The 20,810-nt window shown below is 42.4% G+C and overlaps 1 protein-coding gene across 1 annotated transcript; it reads right to left on the bottom strand.

The window, feature by feature from the left end:
• Positions 1–14,313: 14,313 nt before the first annotated feature.
• Positions 14,314–18,626, bottom strand: LOC130830219 (small integral membrane protein 13-like). Its single transcript, XM_057697282.1, has one exon. It carries the CDS (start codon positions 18,589–18,591, stop codon positions 18,328–18,330), a length of 264 nt encoding a protein of 87 aa, XP_057553265.1. The 5' UTR covers positions 18,592–18,626; the 3' UTR covers positions 14,314–18,327.
• Positions 18,627–20,810: the final 2,184 nt, after the last annotated feature.

Genomic DNA, 20,810 nt, shown 5'->3' with positions numbered 1-20,810 from the left:
GAGTGTGATTTTCACCTCACATTTGTCACAAGCCTATGGGAGTGTCACATCATATCTGTCACATCATGCATGTGTGTGTCACCTCACATCTGTCACAAGCCATGTATGTGGCACCTCACATTTTCACACATGGCCTGTGATTGTCTCCTCACGTCTGTCACAAACCATGTATGAGAGTCATCACAATCTGTCAATTTTAAATCTGTTTAAACCGGTTTCAGCCAGTCTGATCCAGTCTAAACCAGTTTCAACCGGTCTAAACCAGTTTTAGCTGGTCTATACCAGATCCAGCTGGTCTACACCTATTTTAGTCCGTCTAAACCAGTCTAAACCTGTTTCAACCATTCTAAACCTGTTTCAAATGGTCTTAACTGGTGTAAACTGATTTCAGCCAGCCTAAACCATTTTCAACTGGTTTAAACCAGCCTAAACTGGTTTCAAAGGATCTAAACTGGTCTAGACTGGTTTCAGTCTCAACCAGTCTAAAGCAGTTTCTGCTGGTCTAAACCAATTTAAATGAATCTAAACTGGTTTCAGCTGGTCTAGTCTGGTTTTGGCCACTCCACGCCTATCTAATCTAGTTTCAACCAATCTGAACGAGTCTAAACCAATGTCAGCTGGCCTAAGCTGGTCTAATTCGGTTTCAGCCAGTCTGAAGCAGTGTGAAATGGTCTAAAACGGTCTCTGCCAATCCAAACTCGTCTTTTCCGTTCTAAAACTGTCTCAGCTGGTCTAATCTGTTTTTGGCTGTTCTAAGCCTATCTAATGCAGTTTCAACCAGTCTAAAGTGGTCTAAACCCATTTCAGCCTGTCTGAAGCAGTGCAAACCAATCTAAACCTGTCTCTGCAAATCTAAGCCAGTAAAAACAGCTCTAAACTGGTCTTTTCCATTCTAAACATGTATATAGAATACTAAGTTGTCAGTTAATTTGTTTCAATATATTGAAGATATTATAATCTCTTCTGGATGTTTTTTTCTTCTTTGGAGATAATTTGTCTTTTTTTTTTTTTTTCCCTTGAGCTAGTTCAAAGACTTTTCTTTGTCTTTGGGTTTCAATAAATGATGTAATTAAGAAAGCATGTATAATGTTGTTATAGGAGTGTGTGTGTGTGTGTGTGTGTGTGTGTGTGTGTGTGGTTGTTTTGTAGTATTTGTTTTTGTTGATCTTATTGGGGGTTCCTGGCACCACTTGAGTATATATAATTTTTTGGATCAGTTTGGGGAAATTCTTAGCTATTCTATCTTGAAATAGTGCTTTGGGTCCATTGATGTGAGTGGGGTGTTAAAGTCCCCTACTATTTTTGTGTTACTGTCGATTTCTCCTTTTATGCATGTTAGCATTTGCCTTATGTATTGAGGTGCTCCTATGCTGGGTTCATAACTATTTACAATTCTTATATCTTCTTCTTGGATTGAGCTCTTTATTATTTTGTAGTGTCCTTCCTTGTCTCTTGAAACAGTCTTTATTTTAAAGTCTACTTTTTTCTGATATAAGTATTGCTTACCCCAGCTTTCTTTTGATTTTCATTTGCTTGGAATATCATTTTCTGTCCCCTCACTTTCTGTCTGTATGTATCCATAATTCCGAAGTGGGTCTCTTGTAGACAGTATATGTAAGGGTCTTGTTTTTGTATCCATTCAGCCAGTCCGTGTCTTTTGGTTGAAGTATTTAACCCATTCACATTTAAGGTAATATATGTGTTCCTGTTACCATTTTCTTAATTGTTTGGGGTTTGTTTTTGCTGGTCTTTTCTGTCTCTTGTGTTTCTTGCCTGGAGAATTTCCTTTAGCATTTGTTGTAAAGCTGGCCTGGTGGTGCTGAATTCTCTTAGCTTTTGCTTGTCTGTAAAGCTTTTGATGTCTCCATCAAATCTGAATGAGATCCTTGTTGGGTAGAGTAATCTTTGTTGTAGGTTCTTCCTTTTCATCACTTTAAATATATTCCGCCACTCACTTCTGGCCTGCAGAAATTCTGCAGCAAAATCAGCTGATAACCTTATGGGGATCCCCTTCTATGCTATTTGTTGCTTTTCCCTTGCTGCTTTTAATATTTTTTCTTTGTATTTAACTTTTGATAGTTTGATTATGTGTCTCAGTGTGTTTCTCCTTGGGTTTATCCTATATGGGCCTTTCTACTTCCTAGACTTGATTGATTATTTCTTTTCCCAGGTTAGGAAAGTTTTCAACTATAGTCTCTTCAAATATTTTCTCAGACACCTTCTCTTTCCCTTCTTCTTCTGAGACCCCTATAATTCAAATGTTGATGGGTTTAATGTTGTCCCAGAGGTCTCTGAGACTGTCAGTTCTTTTCACTCTTTTTTCTGCTCCGTGGCAGTTATTTCCACCATTGTATCTTCCAGGTCACTTATCTGTTCTTCTGTCTCAGTTATTCTGCTCTGCATTTCTTCTAGAGTATTTTTAATTTCAATTATTGAGTTGTTCATCATTGTTTGTTTGCTGTTTAATTCTTCTACCTCCTTGTTAAGTATTTCTTGTATTTTCTCCATCTGTGACTCCATACTATTTCTGAGATCTTGGATCATCTTTACTCTCACTACTCTGAATTCTTTTTCAGGTAGACTGCCTATCTCTTCTACAATTTGTTTGGTATTGTGGGTCTTTACCTTGCTCCTTCATCTGCTGCTTCTTTCTCTGTCTTCTCATTTTGCTTAACTTACTGTGTTTGGGGTCTCCTTTCCTCAGTCTGCAGGATCATAGTTTTTCTTAATTCTGTTGTCTGTCCCCAGTGGGGAAGTTGGTCCAGTGTCTTGTGTAGGCTTCCTGGTGGGGGGGACTGGTGCTTGTTTTCTGGTGGGTGGAGCTGGATCTTGTCCTTCTGATGTGCAGGGCCACATCCGGTGGTGTGTTTTGGGGTGTCTGTGACCTTATTATGACTATAGGCAGCCTGTATGCTAATGGGTGGGCTTATGTTCCTGTATTGCTAGTTGTCTAACAAGAGGCATCCAGCACTGGAGCTTGCTGGCTGTTGGGTGGAGCTGGATCTTTGTGTTGAGATGGAGACCTCTGGGAGAGCTCTCACCGAGTAATATTCCATGGGGTCGGGAGTTCTGTGGTGGTCCTGGACTCAGCTCTCCCACCTCAGAGGCCCAGGTCTGACCCTTGGCTGGGGCACCAAGACCCTGCAAGCTGCACAGCATGGAAGAAAAGAAAAAAGAAGAAAACGAGAGAAAGAAATAGACAAAAGGAACAGGCATAACCCCAAGACAAATGGTAAAGGCAAAACTAAACAGACAACATCACACAAAGAGTTGTACACACACACACATCCACAAAAAGAAAAGAAAAGAGAATAAAAAGAGAAAATAAAAGAGAGAAAGCAAAGAAGAGAGCAACCAAACCAATAAACAAACCTACAATATGAAAATATACACTAAAAACTAAACTAACAAATACATAGAATCAGAAACAAATCAAAAGAGGAAAGCAAACCAGGAAGTCCTCCAATACTTCTAGGTAGCTCTGTGTACCTGCTCTGGGCATTGTGGTGTCAGCTCAGACTCTGATCTGGCCTTACTCCCATGTGTACTTGCCCCCAAAGTCCACAGTTGCCCCCAAAGTCCACAGCCGCAATTGTAGGAACACTGGTCTATTCAGGTAATCCACAAATGCAGGGTCTACCAAGCAAGTTGTGGGTGTTTAATCTGCTCCTCCTGTGGCTGTACACAGAGGTTTCCCTTTCTCTTCTTTGGTCCCATGGGGTTGTTTTGGCTTTTGTCCCCCCTCTGCATGTGGTCCACTCTCAGGCATCAGTTCCCCATCCAGGCAAGAGGGAGTGAAAGCAGTGGCTGAGTAGGGCTCACTTGCTACTTTAGCCAGGGGGAGCAGTCTAATTGAAGGGGTATGGCAGTCTAATTGAAACGTGTGGGGAGTGCTTGCAGCAGCAGAGGTCAGAGTCAGCCTGATGTGCACTGTGCATTCTCCTAAGGAAGTTGGTCCCAGAACACAGGACCCTTGGCAGTGGCATATTGCACTGGCTGCAGGGAGGGTGTGGACAGTGTCCTCTCTTGCACGTGGGACCCTTGGTGGCCCTGGCAGCAGGCTCTGTGTTCTGATATAACAGCCATGGCTCACGGTGGTGCTCATACAGGCATTGTCCTGCCTTCTGTGAGCCTGTGGAGGAGGAAGCTGCTATGGCAAACCACCTGTTGAGCACCCCAAAACAAAGGTCTCCTGCCTCTCCATCAGGCCCAGGCTTTTCCTCAGCCTTCCTCCTGGCTAGCTGTGGTACACTAGCACCCTCAGCCTGTCCTCACGCAGCCAACCCCAGTCCTATCCCTGGATTTTGACATACAGAGACCAAGCTTCAGCACCCAGCCCCCTCCCACCCCAATGGGTGAGCAGACAAGTGTTTCTGGCTGGGAAGTGCTGGGTGGCATGAGTCCTCCATGCAGGGATCTCTCTGCTCTGCCCTCCTTGCACCTGTTGCTGCCCTCTCCTCCAGGGGCTCTGAAATTGCCTCCGTCCCCACCAGTGAGGGGCTTCCTAGTGTGTGGAAACTTTTCCCCCTTCACAGCACCCTCCCAGAGAGGTGGGTCTCCAGATTCCATTGTCTATTATTCTTCCTTTTTCCTTTTGCTCTATCCAATTACAGGGGGATTTTCTTGCCTTTTTGGAAGTCTGAGGTCCTCTGCCATTGTTCAGTAGATGTTTTGTAGGAGCTGTTCCACATGCAGATGTATTCTTGATGTATTCGTGGGGAGGAAGGTGGTCTTTACATCTTACGCCTCCATCATCTTCCCGTCTCTCCCCAGAACTTTTTTATTTTAAGCCCATCAACAGATGAATGGATAAAGAAGATGTGGCACATATATACAATGGAGTATTATGCAGCCATTAACAAGGAATGAAATTGAGTTATTTGTAGTGAGGTGGATGGACCTAGAGTCTGTCATACAGAACAAAGTAAGCCAGAAAGAGAAAAACAAATACCGTATGCTGACTCCTATATATGGAATCTGAAGAAATGGCACTGATGAACCCAGTGACAGGGCAAGAGTGGAGATACAGATGTAGAGAATGGAGTTGAGGACATAGGGCTGGGGTGGGGGGTGAAGGGGAAGTTGGGATGAAGTGAGAGAGTAGCATAGACATATTTACACTACCAACTGTAAAATGGATAGCTAGTGGGAAGTTGCTGTATAACAAAGGGAGATCAACTTGATGATGGCTGAGGGCCAGGACAGGGAGGGGGGAGGGAGTCGTGGGAGGGAAGGGATATGGGGATATATGTATAAATACAGCTGATTCACTTTGGTGTAGCTCAAAAACTGGTACAAGAGTGTAAAGCAAATATATTCCAATAAAGAGCTTAAAAAAAAAAAAACCATGATAATCTCAATAGACGCAGAAAAAGCTTTTGACAAAATTCAACATCTATTTATGATAAAAACTCTCCAGAAAGTGGGCATAGAAAGAAATTACCTCAACATAATAAAAGCCATATATGACAAACCAACAGCCAACATCGTTCTAAATCATGAAAAACTGAAACATTCCCTCTAAGAGCAGGAACAAGACAAGGGTGCCCACTCTCACCATTATTATGCAACATAGTTTTGGAAGTTTTAGCCAGAGCAATCAGAGAAGAAAATGAAACAAAAGGAATCCAAATTGGAAAAGAAGTAAAACTGTCACTCTTTGCAAATGACATGATATTATACACAGACAACCCTGAAGATGTTATCAGAACACTGCTAGAACTAATTAATGAATTTAGTAAAGTAGCAGGATACAACATTAATGCATAGAAATCTCTTGCATTCCTATACACTAACAATGAAAGAGCAGAAAGAGAAATTAAGGAAAGACTCCCATTTACCATTGCACCAAAAAGAATAAAATACCGAGGAATAAACCTGCCTAAGGAGGCAAAAGACCTGTATGCAGAAAACTGTAAGACACTGATCAAAGAAATCAAAGACAACACACACCGCTGGAGGGATGTACCATGTTCTTGGATTGGAAGAGTCAACATTGTGAAAATGACTATCTTACCCAAAGCAACTTACAGATTCAGCACAATCCCTATCAAATTACCAATGGCATTTTCCACAGAACAAGAACAAGAAATTTTATGATTTGTATGGAAATGCAAAATACCCTGAATAGACAAAGCAATCTTGAGAAGGAAAGATGGAGCTGGAGGAATCAGGCTCCCTGACTTCAAACTATGCTACAAGGCTACAGTGATCAAGACAGTATGGTAGTGGCACAAAAATAGAAATAAAGGTCATTGGAACACAATAGCGAGCCCAGAGATAAATCTATGCACATATGGGCACCTTATCTTTGATAAAGGAGGCAAGATTATACAATCAAAAAAAGACAGCCTCTTTAATAAGTGGTGCTGGGAAAATTGGACAACTATATGTAAAAGAATGAAATTAGAACCCTTCCTAACACCATACACAAAAATAAACTCAAAATGGACTAAAGACCTAAATCTAAGGCCAGACACTTTAAAACTCCTAGAGGAAAACATAAGCAGAACACTCTATGACATAAACCAAAGCAAAATGCTTTTTGACCCTCTGCCTAGAATAATGGGAATAAAATCAAGAATAAACAAATGGGACCTCATGAAACTTAAAAGCTTTTGCACAGCAAAAGAAACCATAAACAAGAGAAGAAGACAACCCTCAGAATGCGAGAAAATATTTGCCAAGGGAGCAACGGACAAAGGATTAATCTCCCAAGTATACAAGCAGCTCATGCAGCTTAATACCAAAAAAGCAAATAGCCCAATCCACAAATGGGCGGAAGACCTAAATAGACATTTCTCCAAAGAGACATGCAGATGGCTAACAAACACATGAAAAGATGCTCAACATCACTAATCATTCGAGAAATGCAAGTCAAAGCCACAATGAGGTATCACCCCACACCAGTCAGGATGGCCATCATCAAACAATCTAGAAACAATAAATGCTAGAGGGGGTGTGGAGAAAAGGGAACCCTCCTGCACTGTTGGTGGGAATATAAGTTGGTACAGCCACTATGGAAATAGTATGAAGGTTCCTCAAAAAACTAAAAATAGAACTACCATATGACCCAGCAATCCCACTCCTGGGCATATACCCTGAGAAAACCGCAATCCAAAAAGAAACATGTAGCACAATGTTCATTGCAGCACTATTTACAATAGCCAGGACGTGGAAGCAACCTAAATGTCCATCAACAGATGAATGAATAAAGAAGATGTGGTACATATATACAATGGAATAGTACTCAGCCATAAAACGGAATGAAATTGAGTTATTTGTAATGAGGTGAATAGACCTAGGGTCTGTCATACAGAGTGAAGTAAGCCAGAAAGAGAAAAACAAATACCGTATACTAACTCATATATATATGGAATCTAAAAAAAAAAAAAAAAAAAAAAAAGTGGTACTGATGAACCCAGTGACAGGGCAAAAATAAAGATGCAGATGTAGAGAATGGACTTGAGGACACAGGGGTGGGGCCAAATGGAAAGCTGGGACGAAGTGAGAGAGTAGCATAGACATATATACACTACCAAATGTAAAATAGATAGCTAGTGGGAAGTTCTTGTATAACATAGGGAGATAAACTCGATGATGGGTGATGACTTACAGGGCTGGGATAGGAACGATGCGAGGGAGTCGCCGGAGGGAGGGGATATGGAGATATATGTATAAATACAGCTGATTCACTTTGGTGTACCTCAAAAATTGGCATAACAGTGTAAAGCAATTATATTCTAATAAAGAGCTTTAAAAAATAATAATATTAGAGTCCAAATAAATTGATAAAAATAATCCTTGCTATGGTATATCATGGAGAGTCTGTTTCCAAAATGTTTTGTTTTGTTTTCTAGATTGAACTGATCACCACAATATATTTTTAGGCTAGATAGATAATAATTCTTTGATGAATCAAATACATGTGTCTCTGTAACACATTTCATAATGTTTAAAGCACAGTTTTCATTACCATAAAATATTAAATCAATTTTAAATTGTAGTTTGTAAGGAAAAGATGGGGGGAAAAAAGCAAAATATTTAGATTTTTTAAAGTCTTCGGAAAATTCCAGAAAGGTGATTATAGATTGGAATTAAAAACAAAATGAAAAGACAATCAAGAGTAAGGAAAGAGCGGCTGAGGGTAGAATCTAAGGAAATTGCTAGAAATGCATGTAGAAAAATGGCAGGGGAGTAAAAGAGCTAATATAATATTTGTGCCCACAATAAAATACACTTTATTTCACCAATAAAAAACAAATAATGGAAGGGAAAGCAACTCTATTTTTATTCAATTACCCTTGGTTTATTCAGTATCCAATCATTTATACATACTGTTAAGCCCTGAACATGCGAGGGTTAATCGAAGTATAATTTGGAACATGTAGTACTCTAGTATTTACTATTGAAATAGATCCACATATCAGTGCACTTGAACAGTCCAAACCTATTTTGTTCAAGGATCAACTGAAAAAAAGGAAGCACTGTCTCCTAATACTTCATCACTTTAGAGCAGTGTCTGACTATTTGCCCGAAATGGGGGGATGTGTATGGACTATATGATGTATATGAAATTCACTTTGGGGAAGTCTGGGTAATCTCTTAAATATAAAGACAACAACGTGATAGGTGGAGATGACAATTCTCCAATCTAGAGTACATAGAATAACAATAGTAGGTAAGAGTGGGCTTAAATATTCACCCTGCTCCCCTAGAGCAGTTAAATCTGAGGCACTTGCTATCACCTTTAGAGTATTTGTTTGGGGTGGTCTGACACATGTAGCATACACAAAATGTACTTTAAATGACCTTGGAAGAACTTGAAGACAAGCATCGATAACAGTCTTGTGAGACTGTGGTTGATAGAAGCATGACATATGTATCAGATGTCACAGAAAGAGAAGGCAAACAGTAATTTTGGACATGACCCTTTAAGGGTGACAAATGCAGATGCTTTACTCTGTGGTTTCTGAGTGACAGCTGAGCTAATCCTTGTAGGTGGTAACTCAGTTGAGTTTGACTCAGGGTTTGGTAGCAGCAGGTTTGTGTTTGTTTGTTTATAAGTATTTATTAAAATTGAAAATTGGAGAATTCCCTGGTGGTCCCGTTGTTAGGGCTCTACACTTCCACTGCAGGGGGCAACGGGTTCCATCCCAGCAGCAGGTTTTTGTTTAATGAATAATAGCTAATTTTTTTCAAGCCTGGGGTAAACCTTATTTAGGTACAACTGTGATGGGAAGGAAGATGATGTGGGGCACAGAGAAGGGTACTGAGGTCTATAGCCCTTGCTGGAGTGTAAAGCCATCGTGGAAGATGCAGATTCTGGGGAGTTTTGAAGGAAGGAGGGTTGATGTCAGTACCAAAATGTCATTAATTTCAGAGGGAGAAATTCAATTTGCAATGTCTCAAGAGGTTAAGAGGGTTATGTTTGGAAATTACGATTCTCTCATTATATCGAAAAATACAAGTGGATAAGAGAGAGACTAAAAATGGATGTTAAAAGCCCATGATAGGTTATTTAAATATCATATAGGACATTATTTACCTAAAATTATGAGTGCTGAAATGGTCAAATTCATGGATGAAGAAAATGATTTTTTAAGTGTGCCGAAAAATTAGTTATACAAGAAGGCATTTATTAAGCATATGTGCACATGTGATTTTTTTAAGCTCTTTATTGGAATATAATTGCTTTACATTGTGAAATCGCTTTTTCATGTCTCACAGATCTTTTTAAATTTATAAAATCTTTAGTTTTTAAGGGAGTTTCTGGGGAAGGGTTTAAAGTGCTGTGGTAGATACTCATAAATTACTTCCCAGTAAGCAAGTAATGCAGTCACTTTGCCCTGAAACTCTGGTGATAGTCGTTTCTATACTATTACAAGAAAAGCTACTTACGTTGTCAAGGGTGAAATTTTCCCCTTCCCCAGCAGCACCCTGAGGTGACGATTTCTCAGCTGAAGCTCCAACACAGGTGAAAGGAAGGAAACAACTGCCAGCCTTACCTGCTCCCCTGAGGAAAAGGAAGCCGATGCCAATCTCCTCAGAAACCGCTACTTTGTGATAAAGAAAAAAAGGCAATTAGCCATTTCCTGGTGAATGTAAATTACCTGAGAGCAGTTCCCTGGAAGGATCTGCTGGAAGAAGATGTGAGTTTCAGACTTGCTTTGGATTCATTTCTTATCAGAACAAGTGCCTTTAATTTCTGCATGGAAGTGCAATGGTTCTTTAATGGGCACGTAAGCCACTACCCCTAAACGGAAACATTTATTTTCTCTTCTTCACTCCTTTTGGCCTTTTCCCATATTGGGATAATTAACTAAATTGACTCTTACATTCTGGGAGAAAATGCTGACACTTGGAATTCAATGTAAAAGCATCTTAAAAAAACAAAGAAATAGATATAGATATAGATATATACACACACACATACATATACATATAGTGAAGATCTTACGGAGCACTGTGATTTAAATCAACATTAAGATCATTTTCTGGAATGGACAAATGAACATTTATTAGGGGGAAAAAGCATATGCATGCTGTTTGTGGAGTCTTGGCTTAGTGAAAATTCATCTGTTTGGCCTAATTTTTGTGAGCAGCTCTTCTTTTAGTAGTTAAGGCAGAGAAAAGATGACTAAAACTGGAGTGCTCTCTGGAATATTATTTCTTCTGCCTGTTGACTGAAAATACACACACACACACACACACACACACACACACACACACACACAAACACACACACCAGTGGGTTTCAGTTTTATTCGGGGAATTTACTGAGGACTCTAGCCCAGGAGACAGCCTCTCAGATACTCTGAAAAGCTGCTCTGAAGAGGTAGAGGAGGAGCCAGTTTACATACGAATTTTTTTGGAAAGGAAGTACATGTAGTCAAGCATTAGTAAAAGATTGGCTTCACTAATGACAAATATCTCAAGGTAATGATTTTCTATGTATGGGAAGATGCAAGAATCTGGGACCATTGAAATTCTTCCTTAGATAGCATCTTCACTGCCTAGGGCCCATATATCCAAAGGCACAGGATGCTTCCTGGTTTTCCACCCTGAATTCCCCTTAGGGCACACTGTCTGCAGTGGAGTGAGACTTAACCCTTGTGAAAGGGGCTGATGAGGGACACCTGGGTTCTGTTTGTTTCCATGTCCATATTTATACTGGAATCTCTTCCCATGGTCCTTCCTGTTCAGTGAATTATTTACTGTTGTGATGGCAAGCTCTGTACAGACCAAGGACTTACCCCTATTAAAGCCCTAATAAACTGAATGGTTTAAAAAAGGAGGGTAAAATCTTTTTCCCACAGTGTGTTAAATAAGAAATGTTATACCTACATGTAAAATTTAAACAGCTTTAATATCTACGAGTCATTTTAAGTTCATCAGAGTATATAATATTGTTTTTTTAATAACTCAGTAACACAGTGCGGATCAGCCTTTGCAGATTCTGAGAGTTGCTCCAGAAGCTCTGAGAAATCAAAGGTCAGGCCTTAAAGAAAGAACGGCCATTCCCTATGCATGGCTACCCTACAGGTTGTGTGAGGCTGGTCTGAACTGAGATGTGGCCATTAGTGTGAAATTGATGCTGGATTTTTTTAAGTCAGTAAAACAAAAAACACACCAGACATTATTAGGGTTCGTGATTAATAGCACAGGGGTTTGAGGAAACTTGACTGCACCCATGCTGGAGAAGCACCTCTGTTCTGAGAGACTGTCTTGAGCAAAAGCTAAAAGGGCATAGAATCAATGAATCTTCAAACAGAAGCCAATACACTTTTACTAACCAAATATCAGTGTAAATCTCCACAAACATTGTAACTCACAAACTCGATTCTGAAAACTCACTCAGTGGAAATGGCCAATGTCTTTTTTGCCTTCAAAGTCTCTTTCCTCACCTGATGTCACTCAGGGAAGTTCTTTCCAGTACAGGAAACAGAAAATGCCTCCCACTCGAGGGTCACAGCATGTCTTCTTGCTGCTGGAAGTGTTGGGGTCCAGGTTGGATCTTTCTTTAGATTCTAAAACTTTGAACTGTCCACAAGATAGAGAATGTAGTCAAGCATTAATTTGCACCACTTGTGAGACACCAGCATACTTAGCAGTGAAAATTTCCAGATTATGGAATAAGTATAATGCATAGGAAGGCAGTATTTTACCTCCCTTGATTCACAGGATGAACAGTTCTTAGAAAGTTACTTTTGGAATGCCACCCCAGATTCCCATGGTGAGTTTACCAAAGGGCTATCCTGTTTATTTTTAGGCCCAGAAAGAAAATGCAGTGTCTGTTAGATACACATGGTTTGTACTGGAGAATTAGGCTGGATTTCATGAGAACACAGATAGCAATGGAGCTAAGTGGTTACTTAGGTGCAATAGATCATTTGTAGTCCAGGTGGGAGCTTCCAAGATGGAATCTAAGATACTGAAGGAGATACATTCAAGCACACATGCAGCTTTCTTCAGGATAGGGCATACACTGGACCATAAAACTCACAAGAAGCAGAGAAAGATAAAAAGGTTGTTCTCCAAACACAACAGAATCCAGTTAGAAATCAATACATTTGGTAAAGCCAAATATCTGGACACACTCCCTAAAGGCCTTTCCTGTTGGGAATTCTCAGGCAATTTGCTCATTGTATCTTCCTGGTGTTACCTGGGGTGGGGTGGGGTGGGGGGAGGTATGTGCTATAAAAGAAAATGAGGCAGAGGGGTAAGCATGTTATCCTGGATAAAATGATACACAGAGTCAGATGTAAACCTGGGAGTCCAATCTGTAGCCTGTGCTTCAGGACTGAAATTTGCAATCAATTTCCCTAGGGGATTTGTCTCAAATTGTAACTGATGCTGGATCTTAAAGACTTAGTATGAAAAAAAGAATGTAAAATATCTCCTTGGTAATTTTCTATCGATTTTTTCTTGAACTATTTTGGATATTTTGGGTTAAATAAAATATATTGTTAAAATTAATTTCATCTATTTCCTTTTACCTCTTTAGTGTGGCTACTAGAATATTAAAAATTACCGATAAAGTTCTGATTATGTGTCTACTGAAGAATGCTACTCTAAGGCTAAGGGTTGGCTTCCTCAACTTTAATTTCTCATGGGCTCTGTGTTTAGAATGCTGTTTATCACTGCTTGCCACTGAACAAGGAACATTGTGGGCTGAGACACGCAGAGTGGGCTTTCTATATAGTTCATTGTGAATGGTTGTTGACAACTGACTTGAGTCCCTGAATGATGCCTTTCAGGTGGAAAGGCCAATTTCATTTACAGAACTCTTTAGCTTTGTAGGAGATGCCTTATGACAGAAGAAAAAAATAAATATTTTCATTTCTTCAAGTCTCTGGAAAAGTAAATTATGTAGTGTTGCTTGTTACAAAGAATTTGGAATCTAAATGTGAAGGTTCAAGTATTGCCTTTGCTGATATATCATCTTGGAAAAATCTCTTCGATTGAACTTGTTTATTAATTATATTGGATTGAAAGTACCTACCTACCTACCGAGCACACCTGTGAGTTTCAAACAAGCCTTTGCAGGTAACAGAGCTTTGTCATCTGTGACCTACTGCACAACTGTCACCTGTTGTTCCACATTCAAAGGATGTGAGGGAACTAGCAGTCTTCTCTCCCAATTTCCCTCTCTTTGCCCTCCTCACTCCTTCTCTTCATTTATCTTCAGAACTTGTAGAATATATCTCGGAAAAAATAGTAAGGAACAAATAGTTCAGAATCAAAGATGTCTCGTTAAAGGCAAAGCAAAAATAAAGCTCCACAGTACCTCAGTCCTCAGAGACACAGAAAATTCTTATAGCCTCAGGCCAACTGTGCCCTCTGAGGAGCCAGGATTCCAGGAGAGAGCAGTCTTGGGCAAGGCTTTTCAAGTCCTCTGGAATTGCTCAGAGACTGGGATAGTGCCCTGGCAAAGTTATTCAAGTTGATTGCCAGAACGAGTTACTCAAGGGGGCCACCTGAGGATAACTGGCCATCTGCCCTTAAGTTATCATCTATTTTTAAGGAAATAATTAGAAAAGTTTGGTCATTATTGCTGCTTGCTACTTTCACATCAAAGCATTATAGGACCTTAAAAAAAGGTGTTGGTTTTTTTTTTTTTTTTTGATAAAATGGTTAAGGAGGGCGGTTTAAAATGTTGATTCACAATATGCAAATGCACGTTTGCTTGTGGCATTTAAAATGCATCATGTAATACGTAGTACATTTTATTTTATTTTATTTATTTTTTTTGTTTTCATTTAATTTATTCCGTGCAGTTTAAAGTGAAACATCATATAGACAAACCACAGAAGCTTTAGCTATAGTGTTGACCAGCTTTAAAACAGTGAATAATCATTTACAGACTCCTCATCTCTAATTTTACAGCTTGTTATACAAAGGTACTATTAACACACAGTTCTAATTCCTTATAAGCCTATTTGTCAAGCAGCAAGGTGACAATACACCACAGCATAGCACAGAATGTTTCCTTTAAGAAACCGGAGCAGCAGCATTTGGTGAACGGTTCTGCATAGAACTGACTTAGAGGGTAAACACTAGTCATAAAACAGGCAACGCATCTATATTAACAAATGGAAAATGTAACTTTTTAAAATTAATATAAGATAAAATGTTACTCTTTATGCTTTATGTTAAAAACTATAGAGTATTTTAAAAGCAGACAGCACAAGGTGCTTTAATTCTAGACTCCACAACAAAATACTATTCCATTAATTGCTTAAGAATCCATAACTTTGAGTACTGCTCATTGGCTTTTTAAAGTCAACCTGAAATATAAAAGCACTTGAAGTTTACCAGTCAAAAGCTGAAGTTACATTGGTTACATGTTACATTAAAACATACCTTTTAAGAAAAACTTTAAAAAATACTTGACTTAAAATAATTTCCAAAAATGTTGCTCAAGCATAAAAAAGCACAACTTCCAAATCTTTCAACAGAATTTGGTTTAAAATGCCCTATTTTGTGAAACTTACTTAATATATTCCCAACTTTCAGCAAAATAACAGTTTGAAGTTGTTTTTAAATCTGATAACACCTAAAGAAATGGGTCTGCATGTCTGTAAATTGGCTATCTACCACAAAATGACATGTTTATGTTTCCACCATGAAAACATCACTACAAAAATCCAATGGATGAATTCTATTTTTAGCTTTATGTCAATATTAAAAACCTTATTTAACAATGTCAGACAAATACTTAGCGTTTTTTGGCCTTGAAATCAGAGCAATGCTACCAATAAATCTGATTACAGGCAATGTTCACAGAAGTATCAGAAGCAAAAGAAGAATAAAATTTGGAAACGGTTGGCTGGGAAGGAAATGCACCCACCAGAGTCCTCGTCTTAGAATCAGTCCTGGAATGATGGCATCCTTGTTCACCATCACTGTTTGCGAGGATCCAAACAAGACTAATGTTTGTAATTTTAATGCTCAGAACCCTCTAAACTTTAAAGTTTACCACACGCTACTCCATCTCCTACTAAGAAACAGAAAATGCACTTATGATGAGTTAAGTTCAGCTACAAAAGCTCTAAAACAGGAAAAAGAACAAAATCACTCTATCACACAAATAATTCTGTTAACCACTATTTCTCTTGCCTCTCTTAGTGGCCTTAGAAAGATGTTCTATGGTGAGTGTACTGGGGAAGAGGAGTGCAGGGGGAAAAACGTTTTAAATACAGGAATTAGCTTGTAGAACTTTCATACTGGCAGCAGTGATTTCTTTTTACTTTCTTAAAAGTTAAAACATGGTAGAGTGTGAGCTATTAATACACTTTGGGTATATTTCCCAAGCAAGTTAAGCAGAACATTTCTTACAATTCTATTAAAAAAAAAAGACATCCATAATAGCATAAATATTAATAAATAATACCAACATGTACAACTTTCATGGATTAGTTTGTGGATGAGCCTGCAGATTTTAGGGGTTATGTCGGCCATCATTCTTAATACTGACACAATGGAAAGCTTACCAGCTACTTAAAGTTTGTCAGCAACTGTTAACTAAACCTAAGATATCCACTACGAAGTGGAATCCACAGCTCCAAATACGGAAGATCTAATTCAAATATCCTCCCTGCTGCACCAAGAAGCATGAAATTTTTTTCTAACTGATGAGCATTTTCATGTGATATTTAGCTAGCATGAAGCATTAACATTAATGCCTGAAACTTGTATCACTGTTTTTTTTAATCAGTGTAGTCACATAAAAACAGAACTCTAATTGCATCCAATAAGGAAATAAAGACAAAGACTGTGCCCCACGCTCAGCTGCTGGGGACCTCCCCTTAGCAGACATTGAAAAGTGAAGTTTTACTCTGTAAATGCCCTTTCAGGACATCCAAAAGGCTACAACGACAGCAGAGGTGTGCATCAACCAACCTGGGGCAGTGCAGATGAACTGTCAATAAGCAAACCCATCGGCGTGAGGTGGGAGGTATCAAACAAAATCACACACCATCGGAAAATAGGGGTGATATACTCTGCAATAACTAGTTCTTGAGAAACGAAGGTTTAAAACGTAAAAAGACCTTGGATTAATGAAATAAGTTGGCTTTGCAATTCATTCTTGTATAAAGCAGGCAACACTCAATGGGAAGGGTCTTCAATTCATACCTCTCTTCCCCAGGAAACACGGAGTCCAAAGTTCAGTGAAGACAAACATGCAAACCTGGCAGGAATCATTTTACAGTAAAGCAGGCATTTTCATCCACTCTATTTTTCCTCAATACCCATTTGCTCTGAGGTCTTGTCACTGAATTGCTATGTGTGAAAAAGTACGTTCTCCACAACACATGCCTTGAATATGAAGTCCCCTCACACAGAAGGAGTAACGAATCCTACACTTCCTAAGCTAGAGGATCGGGCCTGGATTCCCAAATTACTACTCTAAACTCTTGAATAGGGTGCCCCAAAATGCATCTCATAGAGGATAACTATTTTAACAACATTATAAGAGTCAGAATTAAGTTCCCCAATAAATAACTGCTATCCCAGACGGAAAAATAAATTTACAGACTATTTCTTCCTAACCTAAGACACCATCAGTTGTAAGATGCACCATATGTATCACTAAGAAAAAACACAGGCAATTAAACTATGACACAACGCTTTTGTATCCTGTAGAATGTCTACTTTTTTAATTTACTCAGAGCTTTTAGAGTTAAACAGATATTCACTGCATCAATCCTGTGCATATGTAAAGAAAGTGTATGATGAAATAAGTTGGTTAAGTTATAACTATAACTTCATAGCCTAACTCTTCTGAATCACTCAAATCACAGCCATTGGTGTCTGCGCTCTTCCAGACCTCAGCACCCTTGGCATCAACAAGAGCACCGGTGATACAGCATCTCTTAAAACAGCGCTCCAGCACGGCCTGCTGTTTTATGGCAGCAGGAAGCTTTGGACAACAGGATGTTTGACGCCTTAACGCCAGCCCTGCTTGACGCACGAATCGATCGCACCAGCCTCTTGTTGCTTTGAAGTTTGTTTCATCTGTTCCGAGGGTTTTGGCAATCTCTGCTGCCTTCAACTGCATTGCTTGGCGTGTGAGAGGCAGCCCTTTTGCACGTGTCTCACCAACAAAATGCGGTACAGCTTCGTCTCCTTGTGGGTCTCTTCCTTTCTTAGGTCCCGTAAAGCATTTTGTCGTTGCTTTACAAGGAAATATGGAATTTCGGTCATTCCTCCAGCGACGGATATTTGCTTCACTAATATCGAATGTACGCCCTGCTGCTCTGTTTCCACGCTTTTCTGCATACACGATCACTTCTCGTTTCAATGCTGAATCATAGTGTAATCTTTTTGAAGACGGTTTTAAAAGCCGATTAAACCTGACACATTTGATACCAACAATAAGCAATGATGCTGTGACGAGCCGCAAGTCCCCACACGCACGGGCGAGGTTACACCATGACTATTGCCTGGTCGACAGTCATCGTGAGGTGCATCCCAATTTCACACAAGGTATAATGTGAAAAAAAAAGTACAGCATAGAACTAATATTAATAAAATATGATTTTCAAGCCTGTAATATTTACTAGATTAATACCAGTGCAAGAAAACAAGCCCAAGAGTCAAAAAGTATATACGTATAACAGAAATTATCTTTAGGATGAAATCTGCAATGGTCCGATTTGGTTGTAATTTTCATATGGCTTACGTGTAAATCTTTTTTTGAATTGGACTTAAGATCCAAGAATGAGGGTTCTTCGATCTTTTAGCAAACTGCAAAGCCAAGTCATTACAGAGAGAGGCTCCCAGTGCCCTCCGTCACTCGCTAGCACAGGAGCATGGCTGCGGTCAGTGGCCTTCATCAGCAGCTGCCCTCCTCTGGCGAGCAGCTCTGATCCTGTGTAGGGATGATGACGCGTCTTCTTCTGTTTCAGACCCTGAGGGTTCATGATCTCCCTCCTGGGATCCTGTGTCTCCCACCAGTTCCCGAAGAAACTTGAATTTTGACAAAAAAAGATGCCAAACAAAATACCAACCGCACACCATCAGCAGCAGCACAATCAGCAGCGTGGCCACGAACACCAGCAGGGTCAGCCCGACGCTGTGCCACATCTTGAGGGGTGAGGGGCGGGCGGCCGGCTCCGCGCGGCGGGGCGGCGGGGCAGCGGGGAGGCGGGCGGGTGCGGACGGGCGGCGCGCGTCCCGGGCTTCAGCGGCCCGCGCCCGGCGCGGCAGGGCGCCGGGGCGCCAAGAGCGGCGGGCGCCCCCCGGCAGCGCCCCCAGGAGGCGGGGCGGGGCGGGGCGGGGCGGCGTGAGGGTGGCCCCGCGGCCCGCCGCCCGGTCGGCCCACGGTCCTTCGCGGTGCGGCCGATGGAGCGCGGCGTGTCCCTACCCCCTCGTCGCCTCAGGGAAGCGGGGACGCGGCGGCCGGAGACCCCCGGCGGCCCCCGGATGTGCTTCCATGGCGGCCGCCGCGCGCCCCTGGAGGGGACAGAGGGCGAGCCCTGGAATGCCCGGTGGCCACCCGGCCCCTGTCGTCGCCCACCCAAGGGTCCCTGGGCCCGTGTCGACTGCAGATAAGGTCTCCCCGTGTAGTACATTTTAATCCAGCCTAATCTCTTAGTATTTTCTGATCCCCACCCTCACCTTTTTGTCTCAAAAGTTTTGAAAAATGAAACTTTGAAATGACCGCTAACATTCTCTCATGGAGATGCAAGGTGTCCATGAACATAAACACAGCACTATGTGTAGGAAGCCCTTCTAAACCATAGTTTAAGCATGTTAACAGTGTTTAGCATGACCAGTTATTGAGGAAGAGAACAAGCCACTCAACCAGTATTTATTAAAGAGCCATGGTTCCGCAGGCAGGTGGGAGCGGGTGGTGCACGCGGCCTTGATATTACCACATCTCTAAGCCACCGTTTGGCTTTCCTTTTTCCCCTTTAAAATTTTTCTGTTTTGTTCGGCATTCATATTCCATCTGCCAAGCTCTTTGGGGAGCACAAGGCTTAGATTCCAGTGGCAGAGATGAGGGCCCCCGGACCAAGCGGCGCTCCAAGCCCTTCAGTGCCCCAGGGTGGGCGTGGCCGGGCTTAGGGGGGCGGGCCTGTGGGCGGGGAATGGGGGCGGGGCCGAGGGCGGGGTGGGGCGGGAGTAGGGGCGGGGTTTTTGCGTTCCCCTGGCCCTTGGCGGCGCTGCGTGAGTGCGTTGGGGGCTGCGCCTGCGGGCGCCCGCTCAGCGCGTGGTGAGACGCACAGCAGGTGTGCGGCGCGCCTGCTTCCGCCGCGTTCTTGCCCGCCCGGGACTGGACGCCGCCCGGCCTAGAGGCCTACGTGGCCTGCGCGCCGGTGACGGCGGCAGCAGCGTGGGGAACCGGGACGCGGAGCCGAAGAGGGGCACAGGCGGTGCCCTGCGCGGAGCCCCCTCGAGGGCGAGGTACGGAGAAGGCCCGACCGCGGCCGGGGTGAGTAGGCGCCGGCCCGCAAGGCCAGGGGGGTGGCGGCGGGGAGCTGGGCGGGAGTAAGAGCCGGTGGGACCGCAGGGCCTCGGTGTGTTCCAGCGTGCGCATCCGGAAGCCCCTGTGCAAGGGCAGCGGTGCCGGCGGCTCCCGTGAGGACGTGCCGGACGCGCAGGCCCGGCAGGCCGGCCAGCGCCCACTCCATGGGCACCAGAGCCCCAAACCCCAGCCTCTGGGCAGAGGAGACAGGCCTGACGGACGCCAAAGGTTCAGACCCTTCGGAGGTGACGCGCTCCGAGGGGCTTGGCTCCGCCGGGGTCAGGGGCCCCGGAGATGGCCGAGGTTTCGGAGGCGGCGGCCGGGCGCAGGGTGGACCCAGACCTCCGCAGCTTTCACTCCTGGCCGCGGGGCCCCAGGATTTGCTCTCGCATGTCCAGCAGGCAACCCGCCTGCAGCAGCTGCAGCAGCAGCCGCAGGGCCCAAGTCACCCCCGGCGTCGCCGCCTCCGCCGCCTGCCCCTTGGGGCCTTCCGGGCCTGGACCGACCCCCGCCCGCCCCAGACCCGCCCGTGGCTGTCGCTTGGTTGGAGTGGGCTCCAGTCAGACTGTACTGGATTTGAGCCCTGGATTTTCCACTTTACTGTGCAAATTAAGGTAAACGGCTGAATTTCTCAAAGTTTGTTTCTTGTGTAAAATGAGGAGTGATACAGTAGTTTCTGCCTAAGAAGAACGCATGAATACAAGTAAAACATTTTGCACAGTGTGGGGTGCCCAGTGTTGGATGTATGCAGTGTTATGGTATTTGGGATTCCAGTGGAGACATGCAAACTAGGGGAGCAAAAGGGGAGGGTTGACTGAGTCTCCTTGTAGCTCAG

The sequence above is a fragment of the Hippopotamus amphibius genome, chromosome 10 (assembly GCF_030028045.1).
Source record: "Hippopotamus amphibius kiboko isolate mHipAmp2 chromosome 10, mHipAmp2.hap2, whole genome shotgun sequence".
Taxonomy (NCBI): Eukaryota; Metazoa; Chordata; class Mammalia; order Artiodactyla; family Hippopotamidae; genus Hippopotamus; species Hippopotamus amphibius.
This window is presented reverse-complemented; position numbering and strand designations above follow the sequence as displayed.

Coding starts and splice junctions, on each gene's coding strand:
- LOC130830219 (XM_057697282.1), bottom strand. CDS start 18,591: ATGTGGCACAGCGTCGGGCTGACCCTGCTGGTGTTCGTGGCCACGCTG.